The sequence below is a fragment of the Lynx canadensis genome, chromosome B2 (genome assembly GCF_007474595.2).
Source record: "Lynx canadensis isolate LIC74 chromosome B2, mLynCan4.pri.v2, whole genome shotgun sequence".
NCBI classification, from domain to species: domain Eukaryota; kingdom Metazoa; phylum Chordata; class Mammalia; order Carnivora; family Felidae; genus Lynx; species Lynx canadensis.
Window position 1 is genome coordinate 62,686,238 of NC_044307.1, and position 27,034 is coordinate 62,713,271.

At 34.9% G+C, this 27,034-nt stretch overlaps 1 protein-coding gene across 2 annotated transcripts in view; it reads left to right on the top strand.

The window, feature by feature from the left end:
- The window catches only part of ADGRB3 (adhesion G protein-coupled receptor B3), a 750,806-nt gene that overhangs the window by 323,774 nt on the left and 399,998 nt on the right, over window positions 1-27,034 (top strand). For both annotated transcript variants that reach the window (XM_030315777.1, XM_030315778.1), the window contains 3 exons: window positions 3,110-3,274; window positions 15,051-15,215; window positions 15,664-15,828. In XM_030315777.1, the coding sequence (XP_030171637.1) occupies window positions 3,110-3,274; window positions 15,051-15,215; window positions 15,664-15,828 (495 nt within the window). The remainder of the gene's footprint in view (window positions 1-3,109; window positions 3,275-15,050; window positions 15,216-15,663; window positions 15,829-27,034) is intronic.

Genomic DNA, 27,034 nt, shown 5'->3' on the forward strand with positions numbered 1-27,034 from the left:
TAAATATGTACCTTTTTTTACATAATATATCTTGAAAACAGTAACCAAAAGTAAATTTAAAAACTTAAATAGTACATAACCAGTGTAAATATCTTTCTAAAATAATGCTTTAAATTTTCAAGAAGAAAATTAGCTCAGAAATCAATAACCCAGTTGTCACACTGTGGATATTCAAGTGTGTTTGGCATTTAATTAATGAAAATGACACAAGGATGAAATGAATGTCAAAGCCACTTTCCATAAAATATATTTAATGATAGAATTTGAGCTCATATTTATTTGCACTACTAAAGCCTAATCAATAGTGTTATAAATTAGTTGCCTTTCACACATATTATTCTAATTTCAAAAGGGTTTTCTTAATTAAATTACATGATAATGTGTTACTTCTAATATGGATCCTAAGACATCCAGCTTTTTGCAAATTGTTGCTTTGACATTATAGTCTCTTCAAAAATTCTTTTTACTTAGAGCAGAAAATGATGTAGGTAAACAGACAATAAATTGAGAAAGTAGAGAGCTACATTGAATTGTGAATTCACTGTCCTGGTTTCTGACTTATAGTTTTATGATCTCTTCCAGGGTTTCTCAACCTCGGTACTATTGACATTTTGACATGGATAAATCTTTGTTGTGGGAGGCTGTCCTGAGCATTCTTGGATGCCAGTAGCATCCCTCCTTGCCCTGAGCTGTGACAATCAAAAATTTCTCTGGACATTGCCAAATGTCCTCTGAGGGGCAAAATTGCCTCTGGTTGAGAACCACTTGGTCTACTCTCTATGTTTTCTAATCCTTTAGAAGTTTATTTGGGCTAAGGAATGGTTCTGATTATTTTGTTTTTTTGTAAATGTCACAGTATCCACATCTATATATTTCTTAAGAAAAAAAAGGAGTTTTATTATACATCCCAATGTAAATTATAAGGTAATTTGTACACTTATTTCAAAATCTAGTAGTAATATAATTTGTATATGGTATATTCCTCATTTCATCTTTAGATGATACAGCATAGGCATGTGATAATATAGCTAATGTCTAAGTAAAGAAGAAAACTCTAAAAATGGATTAATTTGACTTAATTTATGAGGCACATTTTTCAAATGGACTAGATTATTTACAGATTTTCATTCTTTATTGAAAGGTAAAAGAATCTATATAACAATTTGCCACTAAAATAAAAATATCTTTATTCTTTAACATAAATTTTATAAATAACATCTATAAAATCATAATATATCTGTTATAATTTCCTAATTCAATAATATCTAAAATTATTAATAATTTTGTTTCCCCTTCAAATGAAAAAAAATATTTTTTGATTTTTTAAAATGATGAAGGAGTCATGAAATTTCACCATGGGACAATAAAGAGTGTTAAAAAGTAGGGAGTGACATACTTTTCAAAGGATTCCAGCTTTATGATTTAATCAAGATTAATTAACATTTCTTTGAGATTAATAGAGAAAAATCTGCCAATTTAGCAGCTTTTTTTTTTCAGGGTTTGTTCAATGAATACAGAGAAGTATGATTTGATTGAGGAGAAAATTAACAGAACTATCAATATGAATACAATATAGTCTTTTAACACTATATAGACAATAGAGGAAGAGAAGGTTGTTTTTAAATGGTGAAATATTGGTAATTAAAAATAAATGCAAAAATTAATTAAAGATATATGTTTTATATGGCAAAATACATTTGTATGCAATATTTAAAAAATATTTTGCTATCATTGATCATATATACCTATATATAAATATATGGATATGTGTATTTTTTTCTTGGAGTTAAATACAAACTCATTATTTATTCTTATACCAATGGATACATGGTAGCTTTGGTTTTCCAAACTTAAATGAGAAAGTTTTCCAGCAACTTTCACAGAAACTTGAAGAATTTTTCAGAGAGTATTACTCAAATTTGGGTGCTTCAATGTTTGAATATATTTTCACAACCAGTTAGGGCAACTCAGTAGCATAGATAGAAGAGAATGGGTGGCTCATAAGTAAAGTATCATATATGTGTTTTTAAAGTAACAACTTGGTCAACATACACATGCAAAAGATTCTAGATATGCTATATTTACTCGCATAACACCTCTGACACTTTATATGGATTCTGCTTACCCCTACCAATGTTGAGAAGAAAGTGAACATCTTTTTATCATCCATTATAAATTTCTATTCCCCTTCCTTATTCTAGTGGGTGTCATACCAAACATCTATGCTCATAAATTTGTAAGAGCATGGTAGGACCAACCTCAAGACAGGAGCTTTTGAATCAAAGAGCACATTTTGCCCAGCTTCTTTTTATTTGTATTATCCACAGAGTGTTTATTTATATTACCTTACTATTCCTTACTATCCCAAATATTAAAAATTGAGAGGAGATTGGTTATTTGACTGTGGCAAAGAAAGGATCTAAACTTTGAACTCTAATGGACTTTATGCAAAAGGCGTCAATATTTGTTCACAGTGGCTATTATGGAGGAGCACAAATTATGTTAATATTTATGATTAGTTTGAATTCATTGTAATGGCATAGTTGAAGTATTGGTACTTGTATTAGATACTTGTATTTTCTAAATGTGATGTTAAAAAGCTATTTAAAATATGTACCATTAATTTCTCATATTTTCATTTTTTGACACCATCAAGGTCATTAATACTGAAATTTTATAATTGTTGGAAGAATTAAGTTGGCCCTTACATATTTAAATGCAAACTTAACTCTAGAAGATCATATCTGGTATAAGAAATTTAGTTTTCTATACTACCTTATAAGTTTATATTACATTTATTTAAAAATAATTCATGACTATTCTACCATGAAGGAGAGAGGTGCATTTCCATTAAAAAAGAAAATATTTAAAGTTTATGACATAAATAACTGTTCAAGTACAGAAAAATGCATACAATTTTGCATTTTTTAATGAATTTTTGAATTACCCTTTGCATTTATTTTGGCAAATAAGAATGTTAACTCAGCTGAACTTTTAAAATATTTTCATACTTGTCTATTAGATGATTTTTTTCTTAATAATTAAGAAAAAAATCATTATGACTTTATCTCTTTGCTTTTGTTGTTGAAGCTTCTTTGCTTTATTACAGTACATGGAGTTTGGGAGGAGTGGTCACCATGGAGTTTATGTTCATTTACATGTGGTCGAGGCCAAAGAACAAGGACAAGGTCGTGCACACCTCCTCAGTATGGAGGAAGGCCGTGTGAAGGACCTGAAACACATCATAAGCCTTGTAATATTGCTCTGTGTCCAGGTGAGCGTATTCTGCATTTAGTGAACTTTGTATTTGTGTATTTTGTATATGGGTCCTGGTACACATATGAAATATTAAAAGTACAACCTTTATTCAGTCACATTGGAAAATGTGTCCTTTGGTTACCGTCTCTTGCTTAAAACTGGGTACTTTCCTTGATTCTATCATATGCAATGGTTTATAGTATTTCCTCGACTGAGTACCAAAGCTCACTTTTATTAGGTTTCTATAGATATGTATATTAATTTTTTCCACTAAGATTTTATCTGTACTTGGTTTCCCCCTGGGAAAATTATAAGGAGTCCCAAAGACTTGAGATTGGCTATTGCCTTGATACTATAACTGGAGAGACTGTTTTAGAGGCATTCCTTGTGATGTTATTGTCTCACACTCATTCAATTAAGGAGTAGGGGCGCACCACTGATATGTATAGAAATGATAGATACTTGCTAGGAAATCAGACTTTATAGATTCACTGCTAGATGCATAAGATGGTTAGCTCATAAATGACATATAGCTTCATGTCATTATGAAGACTACATAGTCTGTTCATACAGTATATTTCTTATCTTAAATTTTTCTTTAGTTTAAAATATTCCAATGCTATTTTACCTGAATTTGATAATTTCACCCACTATTACAGAGAGAAGTCTTTATAATTCTGTTATATATTTATTATCTGTTATGTAACTACAAAATAAAAAAAGACTGGTCTTCAGTTCAAGGAGCTTGCAACTTATGACAGAAAATACACACAAAGAAATGATAGGATCTCCCAGGACTAGCCAAGGCATATCTTACAGAGATAGACATGAGTAGCAAATGGCAAAGGCTAAGAAGAATGGCAAAGACCAATATAAATATTCATCTTTTCTTTGGGAGACTTCTTCATTGGGCCATTCAGCATGTGAGCAACATAGCTGGGATCCCGTTAATGTGCTCCAAACATATTATCTATCTCACATTCAGTCCCATTTGTACTTTCAGTTCCCCAAGGTATTATCCTATGTCATGAAGCAATGATTTAGTTCCTCTGGAAATTTTAAGTATCTAAAACATCTTGAACTGTGAAAAGCCACCCAAAATATAGATATGCAAGTCATTTAACAAGCTTACTTGTTCCCTTTGACTTCAGAGAAGACGTCTAGATTCCTATATCACAATATACATTTAAAGATATAGTCGTTATATTTACTCCTAGAATTTTATGAATTCTGTGAATTATATAACTTATATAATTCAATATTCATGTAATTATGAATATCGGGGAGTCAAAATTATGATTCCTTATCTGCAAATCACCCCCAGAAAAAATACTTATGAAATGTTATGTTCTGTTATTTCTGTGTCTCTATAAACATACAGACAAGCATATGGACACATACAAATATATTTATGTACTGTTTTTTTCCTGAAGATTTGGGCCAGCTTATACAAATTTTAGGTATTTTTTTTTTAACTGCTAAGCTATGACATTTACAGAAAGTCAATTATAGTTCATTGTTATTTGTCCATGGAATGTGAAAAAACAGGTAATGTGGGGAAATGAAAATTGATAGTTAACTATAGATTCTTTTTTAATATATTAGTTTTTATTACATCTTTTACCTCAGCTAATCCCAGAGGTATAAAGAAAAAAGACACTGATCAGTTAAAATGTTATTAACTATGTTTCTTGTAGTCTACTTTCCATGAGCTTTTCTAAGAGTAAAATGTTTGGGGGTCAGTAAATAGGGATGCTAAGTGGTGAGAATTCAGATAAGAAAACTCATATTATTCTAAGTTGATACAGTTGTCGCTTCATCACTGAGTAGTAAACAAGTGTTTTCAAGCTAGTTGTGTTTTAGCAGCATCACTCTGTCATTGGAATCACTTTAGGGCCATTAAAATTAGGTCTTTCTTTTGTGAAGGTCTTTAAATTTTGGAAGGTATGTTTGTATTATTTGTAAATCTGGCCTAGCTCATATTCTCTTATACGTGAGCATTATGGATCCATATTGGGTACTTAATAAATTTATTATGTGTTGTTTCTGATTCCTATTATTTCCATTCTTAAACTTAGTTATATCTTAAAAGATGTAAAACTCATACCATATTGTATCCCAGTTTCCCTACTATTTCAAAGGGAATTCTAATGGCTATTATTTAAAAAAAGATTTTATACTTTACTGAACATTTTGACATTATGTCTTTGAAATATGTAGGATTTATTTGGTGCAAAAATTTGGAATTCTCCTTAGAACTGTCTTATAGCTAAACTCAGGTGCCTTCATTATATATAAAAGCATCATCATGTGTCAACAAGATGCAAGACACTACTGAGAAGAAGAATCTCAAGAAATTTGCAATCTCTTCAGAGGATACAGAATAAGCATTTGAAAGTTGAATGCAGTTCTGAAAAACACATATAAATACTCAACCTCAATGAAAGGTGATAATTTGAGAACTCAGTGATTTCAAACTATATTTCTAGTAGCCATCCAACCTGAGATCCTAGAGACACCATCTTAAGGTATAAGGCTGTGATAGGTCGTGTATCAGTAATGAAGAAAGTGAGCCAAGACCGACCCTTGGTTCCCCTTGGCTAGGCCAATTGTCAGGTGAAGACCAGAAGAGAACAGAAGAAACAATTGAAACAACAAATTGGGTCTCCATTCACCACCTTTCCAAGATCTGACCATGTGTCTTAGGGTAATGGGCAGTGATATTTTAGTTTTGGATCATGTCATATCAGCATTCCAGCATCATGTTTTTAAGAAATACATATAACCACTATAATGAAGTGGATACTATGATGTGTGTTGATCACATCAAATAATGAATTATGTTTTACTTTGCAAATTTTTTATATCAGCTTCAAAGGAGATGATATCCTATTTTCACCAGGTACTTTCCTTAGTCAATGTCCACCTTTCTCTCCCTTCTTTTGAGGTGAGGGAAAGCTGTCTGCCTGGAATTCATATAGGGAGAGAAGAAAGAAAGGAAAAGGTAGATATGATATATCCTAGTGTGAGTTATCAGTTACTAATTTGTGTACCATGTCTAAGAACAGATACTGGTGGTGGAGGGAGGTGGGCAAGAGGCATAGAGCAACAAAAGGGATTCACTGTGACTCATTCATTGGCTATAAAATAATGTGACCCCTTTTCCCTCCTTTTCTCATCTATTCTAATAATTAAATGTGATCTATGGAAGGGTGTGTGTATGTATGTGTATGTCTGTCTTTTGGTCTATTTTTCTTATCTCATAAAACTTAGAACTTCTGGCAATCTAACCCATTTTTTTTTCTTTTCTCTGAATTTTCATTGCAATCCCTAATTGAGCATCAAATTCAGTATAGTACTAATTAGTGTATACAAGGAAATTTGTTTTCATTGCCTGTTTATCTCTTTGTGCAACTTTGTACCAGCCATATCTAATACATTTCTATTGAATGGATTTTCTTGATGTAGACATATCCAAATTTTTAGTTCTCATCCCCCCTAAAAATTATATGGCATCTTCTGGGTCTATTTAATAATACATAGATGTAGTGTAGTGGAACGTGGACTTTCACAAGAGAACACATATTTAAATTTAGGTATCACCTTTTAATATCTGTGTTACTCCCCTGATTATTAGTCTCTTCTTCTATAAGACAGGAACAATAGTATACCCACTTCACAAGACTGTGAGAGGACCTTGTGTGATGCTATAAAGGAACCAACTTGGTAGACAGCAGATGGTGTACAAGTATCAGTTATTATTCTGTCAGTGCCCTATATATAGTCAAAGTCCATTTGTATGACACTTGTACTTGAACAAGTTTAATTTGTCACTCTTGGTACTAAGGAAAAATTAATATAGGGAACTGTGGACATCTCAGGAGGAGTTAGAAAGACTAAGAGTTTGGGCTTGTTTGGGATGATTTCAAGGAAGGTTTTAGGAAGTGGGACTTCGCTCTGGATTTAAAACTGTCAGGAATGGGGGAGAATTCTATTATTAGGTACCTTAATAAATAATCCAGGAGGAGGGAAAACTTGCTGTAATTGGTGAAGAAGTGGTAGTCAGTCATATTAGCTGAGAGAAGAGAATGTCTAGAACTTTGTGGGTTGCACTGTGACCATGTTTCGTTTTATCTCACTTTATCAGTCTCAGAATGACCTTGTCTACTGTTAGTGTTCTTTGTACTGGTTTTAGATTCACAGACTTGCTATGAGCACCAAGAAAGCTGCTAACAGCACTGAGTCTAGCTATAAGTGTCAGACCAGTGTCTGGATATCACCTTGATGGTGATTCCTCCTCTAGTGTGATTTAATCACTTTACATGCTTCTGTTTTTAATGTTTTTGATTTTTTATTATTATCCAAATGGAGAAAGATAAGTGTTAGACTTGATGGAATGTTCACCTTTCTTAGGTAGGCTCTCCACTAAAATTATATAGATGTGTGTACCCAAAATAAAATTAGAACCTTCTCCAAAGTTAAGTTTTTTATGGAAAAATAAAATCTTAAATTCTTAGTCCAAAGCCTCAAGGTTAATAGTGATTTTCTTTATACTATGTTACTTTGGAGTAATAGTTAAAATATTTCCCTCTGTCAGTAGTTGAAGATGTCAAGTCTGGTCTTCTTTGTTTCAGTTGTGACAATTCTCATTCTGATATAATTTGTATAGTAAAGTGCAAATAATAAAGAGAATGGGGATAATAATTGAGTGATAGATTGAAGACTAAAAGAAATGAAAGAATTATTGACAAATTAGTTTTCATTTATAGGCTGAAATATATATAAGTACATATGAATTAAATGATTCAGTGGCAACCACAGTGGTCTGGAATTCATAAGACATGGATTAAGATTCAGTCCCAATCTTTAATTACAAGTATTTACTTAAGCAATGTATTCATCTTCTCTGTCTCTCAATTTTCTCATTTGTAAAATGGAGCCAGCATTCATTATTCTGCTATATTAGAGGATTGTTAAATGATTAAAATTAGGTGACAGAATCTTGAAAAGTATAAAACAATATAAAGTGGAGGATATTTATCATGATTTTTATGATAATATTACTTTAAAAGTAAAGGATTTAGAAGAAATGGGTGAAATAAATTCAGAACATTATGATAGTTTTTGTTTCTTATGGACAGCCTTAATCATAGACTCAAAGAGATTTATAGAGGAGGACTTTACATTTTCCCTTCTACCCTTCAAGGTTTTCCAGCTGGTTTAAGAATTAAAAACTCAAAGTTTTATTACATGTACACAGAGGCCCAATAATGAAATCTAGTCCTAAAGAAATGACCAAGGCAGGAAGTTTCTATACTTCTTAGACAGAGACAATAAATCTGTGAGGAATTGACAGGACAATGAAAATTTAAGTTTGGGAGCTTCAGTCAATAAGGAATTCTAAATAGAATTTGGGCTGGGGTAGTAAATTAGAAAAAAGTAACAAAGAATTATTTATCTAGCCTTCTAGGCTCTAAACTCCCTATTTCTGGTAGTAAGGAATGTCTCTTTACCTCCTAGTATAGAGAGGATACCTCTCACATGGGAGATTTACTTCATGCTTTCTGGAGACAAGGGGAGAGGCATAGTATTCTTTTTTTAAGTAACTTTTATTTAAAATAATCAACATACCAAAGTGGCATATTTTGAGGTGACCTGACCTTGACCCATACAGATTACTTCTGCCTGGTTTGTACTAGGGAGAAGTACATGTATAAGGGCTCAAGCCAGTCTGTGGGGCTGGGCTGTGTCACACTGGTTGGTCAGTCCTGCATTTAAGAAATGCATTCCTGTGAATCCAGAACCTCCCAGAGAGATCCTGTCAGGTTGTATTTTTCAGGTATATTCATAGTCTTTTGCAAACCGTAAGAAGAATGAAAGAATCACCCAAGGATAAGTCCTCAGGAACACAGCTAGACCCAAGTATGTGTGTTATCTAGAGCAAGAGGCTTCAGTATCCTGTTGACCTAAAGTTTGATTCCTCAGCATCTATGAATCTATGAGAGGGTCATCTGCCCACAGTCCCTCTGCAGGGAATCCTTTCAGTGAGGGCAATCAGTGGGAAGATGCTAAACATTTGTCTGACCTTGGTTCAAAAGTCCCTGGTTGTCTCTGCATGAGAATGTTATAATTTGTAGTTCAAATGCTATCTCATTAACCTGTTTTTTAATTAATTTACATTTTTTGTCTTCTTAACCTTCTAGTCTGTTGTATGGCTGTTGTATTCATTTTGTGTCATTTCAAATTTTTAGCATTACTCTAGTGATCTTTCAGTATTAGCTTATGAGACTGTTAAAAATTGTGTCTTTATTAATCCTGGCTTGCCTTCTTTTGTTATTTAATTTTTTTCTCATGTAAACTTTCTCTTAACTTACTTCCCAACTATTTGTTTATTCTTGTTGACCTTACCATGATAACTTGCTTCTATTTTTAATTTTAATTTTTTAAATGATACTTCATTTTGTTTTTTCCCTTTTTGTGATTTATTTGAAAATAGCAAATGGGAACCAAGTTTATGCTCTCTAGCATATGCCCAAAGCAAGAGGTTGGCTTGTGACATTTCAGTCTTATACACTCTAGGGGTCTTTCCAGTTCCCTAGGTAACTCCCAACTCAATAAAAATTGGAGTTTTCCAAATTTACCATTACTAAATCTTATACCACAAGATAGAATTCTTCTCCCCAAATATAGATAGCTTCATTAATCAGCAATAATCAACCCCAAACAGTTGCCAAAATGATAGTTTTATTATCCAAAATAGTCATGACTTTATCTTGTGGTTATTGTTCTCCAACCTATTGTAATTGTCAGCAGTTATTGGTAAGGATGTGAAAATATAGTGAAACATGGTATTTTCATTAAAATGTATCACAGAATTTAATTTGGCCTCCGTATGTGGGAGACAGGATTTTCTTCCAGGTGAACACAATAGCAACTCTCTATATATGGCAGGAGGAAGTTCATATAACAAAGTAAACCCCAGGAATCTAGCAATTTAGACTTTGCAATTTTAATTATTCTGGGTCCAGAAAATCTAGTAATGTATCACATTGCTGAAGCGAAACTTTAACTGTCCCCAGGGTGACATTGTTGTATAAGGAAGCACACTGCATGATGGTAAGACAGGCTGATCTCTCAGCACTCTCCCAGCTTCAAAACACAGCCTTATTATTCTCTATTCTTAGTCACCTTTGTAGGATAGCTCATAAAATAATAGGCAATTGGAGTTTCTAAATTGAAAAATAACACTACAAAAAAATGAACTGCAAATGCTTATGATGGAAATGAAGAGAAATGGAAAAAGCCTAAGAAGGTGTTCTTAACTGAGCTACATATTATAGAAGAAATTACGTAATTTAATGCAATATTTACCAAACAGTGTTCCAAAAAAAGAAAAGAGAGGAGGGATGATTACATTTCAAGTACTTTTGGGAGGCCTAATTTTAAACAGGGTTAATGTGATAGAGGACCCCCTGCATTATGACTATAATGGTATCACAAATTCAACATATTCAAAATAGACATTTTGATATCAGGGCTATATACCCCCTGATGTGTTTGAATCCTAGTCTAATACAGTTCAGCATAAGGGTCCACCATTTACCTGTTTCAGTAAGCCAGAAATCTGAAAGTCGACCAGGATTCTCTGTTTTACTATGCTCCACTGCCAACCTATCAGCTGTACATCTAGACAGCACCACAAACAAGTTCATCCACTTCTTTCTGTCTCGACTGATGGCACTATAATCTAAGCTACTGTCACCTCTGTCTGGGCTACAGCATAGTCCCCTACTATCTCACAAGACTGAAGCTTGCCCTGTACAATCCATTATCATCACAACTCCAAAATTAAATATTAAGGTATAAATTACATCACATCACTTCTCTACTTTCAAATCCTCTCATGGCTTCTGATATGACCTGGTCACAAGGACTGGAGGGCCCTGTGGATTTGGCTTCTGCACACTGTTGAGCCCATCTCCTGCCACTCCCCCCCTTTTTGTGATCCCCAGAAGCCCCTGCTTTTCTCTTTTCTGGAATACACAAAATTTTCTTGGCCTCAGGACTTTGTACCTGTGTAAAGATTTTCACAGATCTTCACATTTCCGGCTCTTGTTAATGACTCAGGACTCAGCTCTAATATGTGGGTTTTTGTTTTGTTTTGTTTTGTTTTTCTGAGAGGCATGGCTGAGCATACCCTAACACGTTGTCCTCTTTCATCACATTGTCTTTATGACACTTCTGGCTAAAACTCTCTTGTTCATTCATTTATTTACTTGTTTATCATCTGTCTTCACTCCCCTCTCAGACTATATGTTCTGTGAGAAGACAGCTTGGTGGTTCTGGCTAAAACTCTCTTGTTCATTCATTTATTTACTTGTTTATCATCTGTCTTCACTCCCCTCTCAGACTATATGTTCCGTGAGAAGACAGCTTGGTGGGTCTTTATCACTACAGTTTTCCCAGAGTCTAGCAGTGTCACAGTGTACTTTCTTTGTTCCTTTACCTATGAGTGAATTAGAGGACTCCAGGAAGAGGTTTGGAGTGTTTACATTTTCTCTAATTATTGAGACCTCTTTTCTGACCGAATAAGATGTTAATCATCGTTCAGTAGGAACACAATTTTAGAAAGAAACTTTGAGGTATTTTCAAGTTTGTGGATTTGCAGTGCTTCTGGAGTGTATCTCTTAAAAATACTGGAAGTCTGTGGTATACAGGGGCAGGTGGGTGGTGGGGAAAAGGGCTGGTTTTCTCTGCTGCCTCCATACTCACCCAAGTGGAAAGGAAACCTGAATGTAGGGATGAAAGATTCCCAGTAAAGCATCCGATAAAAACAAAAAAGGCAGCCACTTCATTTCTTGTAGTACTTAGATAAGTGGTTATAAAAATAAATATAAAATAAATCATATGGTGAATGGTTTTTATTTTTAAATATCTTGACATTTATACCTAAAATATAATACATATGTCCTTGTTAGAAATGGCTAAATGTCAGGGCGCCTGGGTGGCTCAGTTGGTTGGGCGGTCGACTTCGGCTCAGGTCATGATCTTGCTGTCCGTGAGTTCGAGCCCTGCGTCAGGCTCTGTGCTGACAGCTCAGAGCCTGGAGTCTGTTTCAGATTCTGTGTCTTGCTCTCTCTGACCCTCCCCCATTCATCCTCTGTCTCTCTCTCTCTGTCTCAAAAAAAATAAATAAATAAACGTTAAAAAAAATTTTTAAAAAATGGCTAAATGTCTAACACAAAACTCTTCATTTCCACCTCTCAAAATCCTCAACTTTTTCCCAATTTGGTAAAATAACTCTACCATTTCCTGAAAGGTCTTGAGTCTGATGTCCCTAAAAAGAACACAATTAAATGATTTTTTTTTAATTTAAGGGTATTAAACTGAAAAAAAAATTAAATAAAGCAATGTCCCACACTTGGCACTAAAAGAAATTCTTTCATGTGTACGTCTGTTGTCTAATGCTTTAAACTAAATTGACGTATCTCTGGTTCTAACTTCTCAATTTTCCATTTTCCCAATAAATTTGACTTAACATTCCAAAGGAATATTGGGTTTTCCTCTTTTTTCTCAGTCACTTTGTCAAATCAGGTCTTTCATAATGGTGCAGATAATGTTCAGTAAAAGGAACTAGTTTTCAGTGTGAAAACATCCACTTGATATGACTTCAGTTTCATTGCTATTTCTTTTCTGTAACTAACTTTATGAGCAAAACTGTACCTATCTAAAATATATGTTTTGTTGATGTGTTTGGTTGTGTTGAACCTCAGAAAGTCCCTCAAAAGTTTAATGTTAACCCATTCTTGAACTTCAACCAAAACAGAATGTGTACATTGGCAGAAAGGACTGAATGACTAATACTACAAATGTATGAATTTAAAATGTTTTTATTTACTTACTTACTTACTTTATTTCTTTATTTCTTTCTTTCTTTATTTATTTACTAATGGTGGTGCAAAGTCTTCTTTTAGGAAAACCCTATTGAGCAAAACACTTCACAAATATTCTCATTTTTCCTAATCTCAGCAAGGTCTTTTCTTATTTCTCACCGATAATACAACACCCTGCCAAATTATCTTCTCTCTGATTTCCACCTTTGATTTGCTCATACCTGACTCCACATCTTCTTAGCTGGAAAGACTTATCCTCTCTTCTTTGCCAGTGAGTCTGTAACTGTTACATTCATTTAAAAAATAAAGATAACTACAAGTTTACCTCAAACCAGAATTCTCAAGGACATCACATACTCCTTTATTCTAGTCACTCAGCTTTCAGTCAGGTTGAAATCCTCTAATTTGTCTTTGTTTATGTGTTGCTTTCTGAATATTGTCACAAATTTGAATACCTGTACATTCTTTTCCCAAAAGATGATAAGGTGCAGATACAAATCTTATTTTTGTAAACTCTTCTAGGAATGCCTAGTATAGTGAGAGCTCATAATGCAAGCTCAAGAGATACTATCTTTGAAAAGCAAACTTCTGAAGTGAGAAATGCACTCATCTTTAAAGCCAAAATAGAGAGGAAATGGGTAATTTATAACATTCCATTGATTCACTAGACTTTTCTTTTTTTGTCTGGCAAATGGACTACATAGCCAGTAGGATTGTATCAGATACTTCTAATGAAGTAAAAGGCTAAAATTACATGAATGGGATGATTAAATTGGTATTTCATGATTTTTAATCTCACAAGGGGTTTATTAAGTACAGGTAGATACCTATTAAATAATCTTCTTTTTTAATAGCTACCTGCAAGGCCTGAAATTAGGTTGACAATACTTACTCATATTCTGCCAGTCTTTTTTGTTTGTTTGGATGGGTGGATGAGTTTTCACCGCAGTATTATCTTATGTTGGAGTTTTGGATTTATGGTGAATTCTCTCTCACTGCAATGAAACTAAGAACCGTGGAATGATATGGAGAAAAAAGCAGACAGTCATATACCAGTGCATTTATAATACTTATATTCTAGTTTATGCATTCTAAATTGGATAAATATTTTTGCCTGATTCCTTTGCTCACTTGTATTTTATGGTCTATAGGATTATGCCTTTGTGGGTGCTGTCTCCTTTGTCTGAATTATCCAGATCTCACCATATCAATCTAACATAATTATCCCTAAGTAGATGTGATAATTTACTTTATGTGCCATGTTAAGATGTTACTGCTTTTAACCTTTTATTTATGTATTTGTGTGCATAATGTGATTCTTCTACTAAATTACAAATTTTTTGAGGGTAGGATTCCTATTCTTTTATTTCCCTATTTCTCGTAACATCTGTCATGTTATTTCTCATTCTTCAAGGCTTGCCTGAAACTTCACTTTGTCAAAGAAGACTCCTCAGGCCCTGCAAACTCTTACAGTGTCTTGAAATTATCCTTTGAGACAATGCTATATAATTAGTTTATTTAGCTTTTAGTTAGTTGTTTCATTCCTTCTTTAAAACATGAGCTCTATGAGTTATTGGTCAGGATTTATTTTATTCACTGTTCTGTGTACTCATCTCCTAGCTCGAGATCTCTCATTGTTGAGTAATCAATAAATATTTTTGAAGCAATAGTGGCTCAAAAGAGAAACTGGATACATAGAAGGAAATAGATATGAGAAAATAAGGTAATAATAGTTTGGGGGGGTAATAATAAAATCTAATGCTAATGTGACTTTCCATTGTATTCACTTAGAGTTTCCTGGTTGAGATTCATCTCCAAGGTTAATTTTAATTTATACTTTCTGGACAGCTCTCTCTATTGGACCATCTCCTTACACTGTCTCTCTTTCTGCTTTGGCAGTCGATGGGCAGTGGCAAGAGTGGAGTTCATGGAGTCAGTGCTCAGTGACATGCTCAAATGGGACCCAGCAGAGAAGCCGGCAGTGTACTGCAGCAGCTCATGGGGGCTCTGAATGCAGAGGGCCATGGGCAGAAAGCAGAGAGTGCTATAACCCTGAGTGTACAGGTGAGGCCTGATCACTACATTTAAAGAATGTCTGCCATTTATAAAATGTGGCAAGACCGTGCCAGACAATCATGGGACAATTAGATGATTCTGTATTTCTGGTAAATGATACCACTTGTACCAGAGCTAATTCTACTGTATGCCATACTCATGAAGCAACAAAATTCTGGAGATTCTTAGATTAAATACAAATTAAGTTGATGAAGTTTAGCACTGAACTTGTCCTTTTTACAAGTTTCAATGTCCATTTGAAGATTCTGACAAATTTATATAAACTTATGTTAATCACAGTGCTCTATATTTGACTAGCAAGCCAAATATTTGAATACAGCTTGTTTGTTGTGGTAGCTTAATAAAAAATGAACAGACAGTAATGGTCCTCAGATTTCAAAATTCTTAAAACAGTTTCAGTAGGCTACTGCCATTGACCATGATGCATTTCTTTCAGCCAATGGTCAGTGGAATCAGTGGGGTCATTGGAGCGGATGTTCCAAGTCCTGTGATGGCGGCTGGGAAAGGCGAATAAGGACTTGTCAGGGTGCAGCAATAACAGGACAGCAATGTGAAGGAACAGGTGAAGAAGTGAGAAGATGCAGTGAGCAACGATGTCCTGGTGAGAATGAACTGAGTTTATCCCAATGGAAATATTTTGTTACCTTAAAAAAAAGGATTAAAAATATTGTCATTAAGGGCAATAATTGCTCAATTGAAGGATTGCTAATGATAAGTGGCAGTTTACTTGTTTCTGTAATGTATGTATGAGGTTTCCTCTGTTTATGTGTCATAGACTGTTGCCTCCATGAGTTTTTTAATTATTTGCTGTAATATCACATTGAAAAATGTGATTATACAAAGGAAGCCCAATTGAACAATAACATGGCTAGACAGGATTTAAATTAGTTTGGGGTACTATATTTTTCACTATGTTCTTGAAGTATTTGTTGACTGAGAACACAAAACCAGTTGCCTTAGATTGTTTATGATAGAAGTAGAAAGACATAAGTGTTAGATAGCTGAGTGAGAAAATAAAGAGATGATGTTTGAAATTCAGAAACTTTTAAATTTCTCTGTTAATCCATCCCCATGTAGGACTTTGGGCATCCCCATTAACTTGCCCTGGTTGTCCCATTTTCTGCTAGGAGGAATGCATTTTAAAATGAAAACATAAGGTCTTAATTAGTGGTGAAAGAATGGAAATGTTACCACATTAAAGGATTTTACAAATAAGGATAGAAAAAAATGAAAAGTCAACAATTGCCCAGATTACTGATCATATATTTTAATAGACCATTTTTACAACAAAGACTCCTTCCTAATTGTGCATACATTACATAAAATATTATTGACATACTGAGGACTCAATAAATAATTGAAAATTAGGATTTTAGAATGATACCATAGACAAAATTATTATAAACATACTAAAAAGATGATAGGATGAAATTTTTAAGTTTCATAGCTGTATATAAAGGAAGTGCTGAAAACTTAAAAGAATTTGAAGACCCTATTAGAGGCACTTTCTGCTAGTAATGCCTTGTGGGCAAGCTAGCTTATCTCTCTGGCTATCTAGTTCCAATAGGTGTGGAGAGTTCAGCTGTTTAAGGTTCCTTTTCAGTTCAGAAAGCAATGGATTTCCAAATGTGACTGCATCAGTTTGGGGAAAAAACAAACAAACAAGGCATTCTCAGAGATATCCATGAGTCAAAGCTTTGTTTTTCTCCATAGTTAGAATTCTAAAGACTTCTCACAGTTCAACACTAATACCAATAGAAACTGGGTTCTAAGAGTAACAATATGTCAGTAGGATTTTTTAGAGCTTAGAAAAGATCTAAAATTATCTTTGTTAATTCTTAAGACCACCTGAATTCAGAATGATAAGTGATAACCACCAAGTAGAATTTTATTAGGGATACCTATACAAGATTAGTAATGTGAAATTCCACCTGTGCTCCATAAGAATTAAGAAACATTAAACAAAACACTTATTTGCCCAAAAAGAAATTTCATTAGAACAGTAAGACATGATTAAATAACACCCTTTTAATATTTGAAGTTATCTAAACTATTGTGAATATGCCAAGGATCTTAACCGGCCATTTAAAACCGTCTTTCATCTGCATATGTACAGTTAAAAATGTTGTTGCTGCAATCACATTTACAAAGATTGCCACCTGCTGTTTGAAAAACATTTTACATATCTATTTACAAAAAAGATAGTATACCTTATACACTAGGTTTGTCTGCTGGCTTCATGATTTAAGGCAGGTTGAAAAATTATTATATAAAATTATAGTATTTTATATTTTATATATATGTGTGTATATGTGCACACACACGTATATGGTATTAACCTTAGCATTTTCATTTTACTCTTTTCAATAATGTAATTTGAAATCTCTTGAAATTACCTCCAAGTGTATAAATAATGTTTCCTTAAAGAAATTTTTTTTAATGTTTATTTGTTTTTGAGGGCAGAGAGAGGCAGAGAGAGAGAGAATATGCTGTCAGTGCAAAGTCTGACCTATGGCTCAAACCCACGAACCATGAGATCGTGAAGTGAGCCGAGATCCCAAGTCAACTGACTGAGCCACCTAGGTGCCGCAATAATGTTTTCTAATTAAAATGAAGTATTGAAATCAGCTAACTAATTCACAAATTAGTGGTTATACAGGGGTAAAATAAATGAATATATGAGCGAGGCTTTTGAAAATATCTTAAACTGGTACCTTTATACAAATCAGTTATACCTCAAAAATTATATATGACTTAATTTCAAATATACCTCTGCATCTGTATAGAGTGTTTTTATCAAAATAAAGGAAGATTTCCTTTCTATTTATCCTTTGTCCTACGTGCAATCCCCTCATTCCCACATTATTTTGTCAAGAGAGCAGGATTGTAAATAAATTACTAAGTTTTCCATAGTGGATTTGATTTCTATATTGGCATTCCAACTCTGCACAATCGCTTCCCTATGGTCAATATACATTATTTTTGTGTCCAGCATACTGGACTCTAAGAGTAATGATCTGTTAGCAGGGTTTTTTAGAGCTTAAAAAAGATCTAAAGTTAGTTTTGTTAATTCTTGAGGCCATATGAATTCAAAATGATAAGAAGCACTCCTGATTTCCACCATTATATTGCTCCAAAATTAAATATTAACAATATAAATTGAGAAAACTTTCATATTTTCTCAACAGTTACTAAGGCATTTTTTTTCTTTTTGTCAATGACAAAGCCTTAACAAATATTTCTTGTAAAACAATGTGTTTTTTTCTACTATTATTTTTCCTACTGTTTATCTTTAATTTTTCTTCAGATTGCTGGAAATTACTAGTATTCATTTTTATGCTTCAGTTAATTTGGATGCAAAACAAATTAATCAAGTTTGCCAAGAGACCCTCTGTTGTCAGGAAGTAGAAGTATAATGTACGCACATCTTTGTCTGGATAATTAATGAAAATAATGATTAATCATCTGGATTTAATCAAAAGCTGTTATGATGTCTACTAAAAATGGAAAATGAAAAATATTTTCCCAAAGAGAATACGATTTTTTTTTACTAGTAAATACATAAAATACACGTATTAAAAAGAGCATCACGGGGCACCTGGGTGGCTCAGTCGGTTAAGCATCCGACTTGGCTTAGGTCATGATCTCATGGTTCGTGAGTTCGAGCCCCGTGTCAGGCTCTGTGCTGACAGCTCAGAACCTATAACCTGCTTTGGATTCTGTGTCTCCTTCTCTCTCTGCCCCTTCCCCCCCGTGCTCTCTCTCTCTCTCTCTCTCAAAAATAAATAAACATTAAAAAAAATTAAAAAGAGCATCATTACCAAAAATAAGATGTTTTTGTCTTCATAAGGAAAGAGACTTAGAGGGATGAAAAAATTACATAGGTATATTTTAAATACTGTTAGCTGAGGAATAGAGTAGCTACAGAGTGACAATTAAGTTGGTTAATTTTTAAATTGGTCCAATTCACCAACTAGTGATTTCATTGATCTTAATCTCATTGTACATCCCCAGACTTTGAGGGTTAAAACAGTTGAAAGGTAATAGCTTCTCTGATTTTTTATTGCTACAATATGAAAACTATTTTTAGCTTTTGTGTTTTTCCCCAATATTTTCGATATTTCTGGTTAATATCATTCCGAAGGCAGATGTTACTGATGTTACTGGTGGATTGGCCTATGTATACTTTCAGGCTTCCTGGGGACCTCCTTGCTCCGTTCCCAGGGGAGGGGATGGCTATTTCTAGGCCCAGTTCTTAGATCTATTATTCTTTAGTCATTAAGGGTAATGCTAGTTGGGATCTACCATTCACAGGTAGAAGTTATACTTTATTTGTCCATAAAATGCTCTTTTTTGGAGTTACCAGTGTTTTGTCTGCAAGTGATGAGTGAAGCCCATAGGTTGAATGTGCTGAGAAAAACTTGGGAAATATGTACACAGTACATTTATGTACTGTGGTCTAATAACTTAGATCAGAGATGTAGCAATTATTGTGATATTTAACTCTAAGTATTCATACCAAAGGAAGTCAGCAGTAATGTTTGTAATCCCAAACTTGTATTGAACATTGTAATGCATTCGTATTAGAATTTATGCCCCCGCCTGGTTGGCTCAGTCCTTTGAGCATCCGACTTCGGCTAAGGTCATGATCTCACAGTCTGTGAGTTGGAGCCCTGCATTGGGCTCTGTGCTGACAGCTCAGAGCCTGGAGCCTGCTTTGGATTCTGTGTCTCCCTCTCTCTCTGCCCCTCCCCCGCTCATGCTCTGTCTCTCCCTCTCTCTTCTCTCTCTCTCTCTCTCTCTGTCAAAAATAAATAAACATTAAAAAAAATTTATGCCCTGTAATACCGTAACTATAAGCCCCCTCCCCACTTAGGAGAAATGCCATTCTGCAAACGACTGTTCCTTATCTTTGTAACATTGCTGTCCAATGGGATTATGTCTTCTCTAGAGACAAGAGAGACTTTCATTTGCTTTCTAAGTGATTTTCTTTTAATTCAGCTTTGGTGGGAAGAAGGAATCACAAAGTTTGCTTACTCTAAGCTTTCTGACTTCTTTGAGTGCCTTTCCTCATTATCCAGTCTTGTGTTTTCAAATTTTAGCAGATCTAAGTATCATCCAGAGAGCTTGTTAAAACACAGATTCCTGGGTCCCTGGGTAACTCAGTCAGTTAAGCAGCTGACTTTGGCTCAGGTCATGATCTCTCAGTTTCTGGGTTCAAGCCCCACATTGAGCTCTGTGCTGACAGCTCAGAGCCTGAAGCCTGCTTCAGATTCTTTGTCTCCTTCTCTTTATGCCCCTCCCCCACTCGTCTGTCTCTGTCTCTGTCTCAAAAATAAATAAACATTAAAAAGATAATACTAAAAACAAAACACAGTTTCCTAAGCCTAACTTCCAGAGAATCAGATTCAGTAGGTATAATATGGGCCTGTGAATCTGCATTTCTAACAAACTCTCAAGTGATATCGATGATACTGCAGATTACCCTTTGCAGATTACCCAAACACTGCCTGTAGCAAAAATAAGTAAATAAATAAATAAATAAATAAATAGATATTAGATGATAAAATTACCATAAAGTGGAAAACAGTCTTCTGCCTCAGCTACACTGGTCAAAATTGAGATATCTCTTGAACAAGACTGTAGAATTTTATTTTGTTTATATCACTTCCTAAATGATGAGGGGATGGTTCCTGTAATCAATTAATACAGGCAATCCATTTCAAATCTCCCTAGCCAACTCATTCTTCAACCAAAATAAGATCTCTTTATAGTTGTCACTTAAAAAATAGGGCTATTAACTAATCCCTGTGGACAAAAAAGGACGATTTAGTCATTTTTTGACTTTCAGTTCTCCAATTGCTATTGTTCCTGTTTCATGGGGAGCAGAAGAAACAACTTGATATAAAGTTATTTGAACACATTTGCTATAAAGCTGTGCACTTCCAGGACACAGATCTGTAATGCTGCCATCCCAGCAGCTCTCTTCCTGTGCAGAAGTTCATTTTCTTTAATGTTTTTATTTTATTTTTTTACATTTATTTATTTTTGAGAAACAGAGTGAGACAAAGCATTAGTGGGGGAGGGGCAGAGAGAGAAGGAGACACAGAATCTGAAGCAGGCTCCAGGCTCTGAGCAAGCGGTCAGCACAGAGCCTGATGCAGGGCTTGAACCTACAAACTGAGATCATGACCTGAGCCGAAGTCGGACGCTCAACCGACTGAGCCACCCAGGTGCCCCAGGAGTTCATTTTCACTGCCTCTTATCCTTCAAGGTTATTAGCTACTATATAATATATGCACAGGTATATAGTATGTGGGTGGGGGACAAGTATCAGAGAGCAGGACGAGGTCTTGGCTCACATTGACTTATTCTTTACTCAGTTCCAGTTTGGAGGAGTGTTGAATCAATCACTATCACCACATTTATCTTTGTTAGTGACAAGTTTAACAAGTTAGCCTTCTACATTGTGTGGACCACCGCATTTTTAAAGCTAAACGTAATCATGATTAGAAACCCAAATATGTGAGGTAAAATTTACATTTCTAAAGAGAAAAAATATATACTTCTCTGTATTGAAATATTCACATACGAATTGGCACCTACTCTCCCTTTTCATTCCAAGCCACAAGGGTAATCACTAACAGTGTATTTAACACTATTTAACACCCCTACTCCATTAGAATTTTTATTATTTTCTACCAAATGCTATGTGTATATCCTATAAGGAATTATATTAATACCTGTTCAGTTTCCAACATTTAAGGCAAATGTCTGCACAGAAGATTTTTGGACACAGCAATGTTGCACCCAAGTGTGCACTTACCTAAAAAAAAAAACACTGAGTTCAGTGTTGACAGTAGGTGGCACTAAGTATTGACTTCTTTCATCTCAGTGTTCTATTTGTTCTTGCCAAGTCACCTCAGATACATTCTAAAAAGCAGGGAAATAAATTAGAACTTGAAGATACTCCATAGGCAAGAGAGATCACCTATTGCTTAATAAATATCTAAGAAAGTATCCAATCCTCCTGAAAAACATGGGTTTTATTACCTACTCCAGTCTGCAGTTCTGCAACAAATCAGCTAAATTTTATAGGCAGAATTAAAAAAGAACCACTGGGGTCTAAAATAATCAATGTGTATACCAGATAGTACCATGTATCCATTATTCAAACCTGTTGCTATGGAGAAAATTATTGTCATAATCTGTCTTATCAGGTTGCTCATCAGATGAGACTTTGGGAAAACTCTCATAGCTTCTGTCACGGTAGAAACCTAAAAAGCAATTTACTGTAATCCTATATTCTCCTACATTGTCCAATTTAGGACTATCTGGCAATATGTTGATCATTCTCAAACTGAAACAAATTTTAAGCAACACTTTTTACTATGTTTTTGTTTCTTCCTTTCATCCCACATTGTTTTTATAGTAAAAGTAAATGTATATTAGGAACCACTTAATTATTTCTAGATTAATAAAATTCAAGCAATTAGTAAAACTGCTGTTTGGGTTCAATGTTAACTAAGACACTGAACCTTAATTAGTCCTTGACATTTCTCATCCACTCCTTATATGTCCTGATTTGGGAATGACCCTACGATAGATCATCGATCGTGCTCCTGGTGCTCTTTGGTTGCTCTCTCTCTTCAGCTATCACTTGTGAGAAGCACCCACAAATTTGCATCTCTATGCCTAATTTATTGCAAATACCTGACAGACCTTTCCAATTGGGGTATCAAATCATTCTCCGTGTCAGCAGGAGAACGTTTTTGTCTGACCACCAAAGCCTTCTTGTCATCTGAAGTACTTTTTTGTAAGTTTATTTATTTAATAATTTTGATAGTGATGGGGGAGGGGCAGAGAGAGAAGGGGAGAGAATACCAAGCAGGCTCCACACTGAGAGTGAGGAGCCTGCTGCGGGGCTCAAACCCATGAATCGCGAGATCATGACCTGCACTGAAATCAAGAGTCAGATGCTAAAGCAACTGAGCCACCCAGGCACCCCTCATCTAAAGTAATTTCTAATTCTTACCTTTCCTAGTGATGGATTCCATTTCCATCAAATCTTTCCTCAGTGGGCCTGCTTTCTGTTTCCCTGAACACTGCCTACTATTAGGAAGGAGCATTGTGGATAAAGTGCCCTGGCAGGGGAGTCAAAGTCTGGCTTTGGGCCTCAGTGTCCTCATATGTAAAATGGGGCTAATGATATGTGTCTCAGGGGATTGTGTCAAGTATGAAATGATACAATGCTATAGGTAATTAGAATTATTAAATAGCATTCCAGGCCCTCTTTCTCCATTACCCATATTACTACAACAATCACCTTTTCTAAACTCTTCCACACAAGTTCATCTGATTATTCTCCCCTTTTCATGACCTTAGTCATGTGACTCACTTGCTAAAAAACAAACAAAAAAAAAGCTGTGGCTACTCATTACTTGCCCAGTTCAGTGCTTATTGGAATCCCTGGTAATATAGTATCTCAATCTATCAGTTTATTAGCTTTCCAAGGTCATCACCATCTACTCATTTATAGGTTGTAACATATACATAACATAACAGATCTAGTACCTGGTTCCTGGGTGTGGGGACACATATTCTCTCCTTACTCTTACTTATTCACCTGGGCTCCTATAGGGTCCCTGTTCCCCTTCTTCTTTACCTGCTGTTACTCCATGGGAATATCTTGGGCGTCCAATCCATCAAAAGTTGTCTACTTCTTTAATCATTCTTATTTCTTCTACAATTGTATGAGTGCTTTCTTCTTTGAATCTCTATAGGCTTGCTTTGTGCTTCCCTTACTATATATTATTATTATACTGTATTATTATATATGTTATTATATCTCTTAGCTAGAATTCCAGATCATTTACAAATGAATTATCTATATTATCTATATCTATAGAATTATCTGTTTTCAGATTCCCAAATCCCCTCCTCTGCTTTGAACCTAGTTGAATGTAGGCCATTAAACATATGCCCCTTTGAAGTTTTCATTCCATATCATAAACATTGTTACTGAACTATTTGTATAAAGTAAAATATGCAATTCAAAATACAACAATTTGTATAAAGGCATCTGAATAAAAAATTCAAAATGACTATGATCATAACGCCTTACCTTTTATAATCATTTTACTCTTTCAAAATTCTGTTAGTTTACCTAAGTAGAATTTGAATAGTAGAGTTTGTGGCATGAGACTTCCTTCTTTAGAAATAAATCATTGAGATGTTAGAATTAAGAAAAATATGTGTATTCATAGCAAGTTATTCAATTTCTCCCAATCTCAGCCCTGCTAATACTTTTAGGTCAGAGCTCCTCAAGGCAGTCCCATAGCCACCTGTCAGGCTAGGATTGGTCCCAGATATACTCAAATAGGGATTCCTAAGGCCTCAGGGCAGCTGACAGGAGGAGGCTGTGGCGGGCAGTCTCTAGCCTAGCCTAGAGTAGCCTTGCCCATTACCCTAGTGTGCCTCCAAATGTTTTCATTTTCTACATGTGCAACGACCAGGAAAAAGCTATGAAGCACCGTTATCAACAGTTCCTAAGATCATATAAAAAGGCAAGTAAATGCAATTCTCTAGCTGGAAACATCGAGCATACCCCAATATAAAACTTTGCCTCACTTAAAGCTAGTAAATAGTTACTTAGAATTAATCCTTTCGATTAAAGTTAGCTCTCTTTTTATTATTATTAGTAATCTTGTTAACAGGTTCAAACTAGAGTGACCTTGTCCACTAAGTTGAAATAGAGGACTAAAACTAAGTTAATCAGATTTTTTCCTAGGTATGTATGTATAAACACTATCTAGTCCTTGAACAGGCAGTGCAACATGCACTGTCTGCTCATGAATTTCAAGCTTGCGCTTTGCTAGGACGCCTGACAAACTCTTGATCTCAGGTTGGAAGTTTGAGTTGAACGTTGGGTTTAGAGATTACTTAAAAGTAAAATCTTTAAAATAATAAATGAAATAAAGTGTGCAGTTTGCTACCTTCAGGATTTAGAGATACACTTTTTTCAAAATATTTAAATACCTTGTTTACCACTACAACAGATGCTTGGAGACAGTGTAAGATTCCCAGAGAATGGACTGAGAGACTTGTTTGATTGACATAGGTCTACCTACCACCTCCTTGCCTAGTGATTTCTCTATGCCTTGGTTTCCTCGCGTTTAAAAAGAGAGTAATAAGTTTATCTACCTCATTCTTATGATGAGAATGAAATGAATTAAAAATGTAATGCACTTAGAAGAGTGCCTAAGTCACAATGATATGTACATATTGCTGTTGTAATTGTATGTTCTTTCAACTCGACACTGATAAAAACCATTTCTGTGTGAGGAATGCTTTTACAAAACACATTTGATAAATGCCTTTCTTTTTCCCTCAGACCTTAGCAGCACCATGAATTCTTCACTTGAGTGGGTTCCCTTGCTGAAATGAGAGCTGTAAACTGTGTGAGCACAGGGACCGGATCTATCTCATTCACCTCTGCATCCCCAGCATGGGGAATTCTCAAAACATAAGAATTAATGAATTGCCAGCAAGTGAAATTTGAAATTGGGGTCATGTATAGTACATGTTTTTTCTTTTTCTTTTCTTTCTTTCTTTTTTTCCCCCTGCATGCCAACTCTACAGTGTAGAATCAATTTCTCTTTAATGCTGAAATTCTAGCATAGGGGTGAAAACTAATTTTCCACATCAAATTGATTTAAGCCCTGTATAATTTTGCTATTTTTAAGAGACAGAAAATCAGTTTGAATAGACAGATTAACAGCTAATCACTAGGTAATTGCTACCTTGTTTTAAGACAGCATGCTAACTACATACTTGTGACTTCAAGTACAGTTGTATCTTACAAATGGGTTTGTATATCTTTGCACTAGTCATAGCAGGCGGTGGGATCTTTCAGCTGATGAACAGAGTTGCTGTTCCATTTTGCTAAGGCATAAAAAACAAGAATCCTTCATATGGCCCTACAATAATGTTTTTATTTTGAGCACAGAGAGTTATGTGTACTAATTATGTATTTTCTTTTCTAAAAAGAAAATGTTTATTTATTTATTTTGAAACACACAGAGAGAGAGAGAGAGAGAGAGAGAGAGAGAGAGAGCGCGCAGGGGAGGGGCAGAGAGAGAGGGAGAAAATCCCAAGCAGGCTCCGCACTTGCAGGCTTGATCCCATGAACCGCAAGATCGTGACCTGAACCGAAATCAAGAGTCAGATGCTTAAGCTTAACCAGCCGAGTCACCCAGGTACCCCTATGTATAATTCACAAAATATGCATAGGTAGCATTAGACAGGAAAACAAAACTTAACACAAATCTCTCTCTTTCGCTTATGTTTTTCTCCTGAACTTTAGTTTCATACACCAAATGCCATTGTGACAATATCAAATGTGCTCAGATATATCAAACTCAGAACTGTTTTCAGCATCTTCTCTCCCAAGCCCTGTCTTCCTCGTGTGCTCTGACGCTGTAGCACAGCAGGTACTCTTCCTGGAGACCTGAGTTTCATCTTTCATTTCTCTTACTTCCTCGCCTCCTACACCCAGCCACGTTGCTGAGACCATCCTACCTCTTAGATAGATTTTTGAATCCACCTACTTCCAGTTGCCATTTCCTGTGATGCCACACCCCTTCCCTGATTATTGCGCTTAGGTTGTCACAGGCCCTCCTGCCTTCAGTCTCACCTTCCTTCAGTCCATTCCCCAAACTGCATGTATAGCATTCAGAACACAATAACAAAGTTGCCTTGCCCTTAAGTTCAAACTCCTAGTTTATCTTATTATTTATCACCCCTCT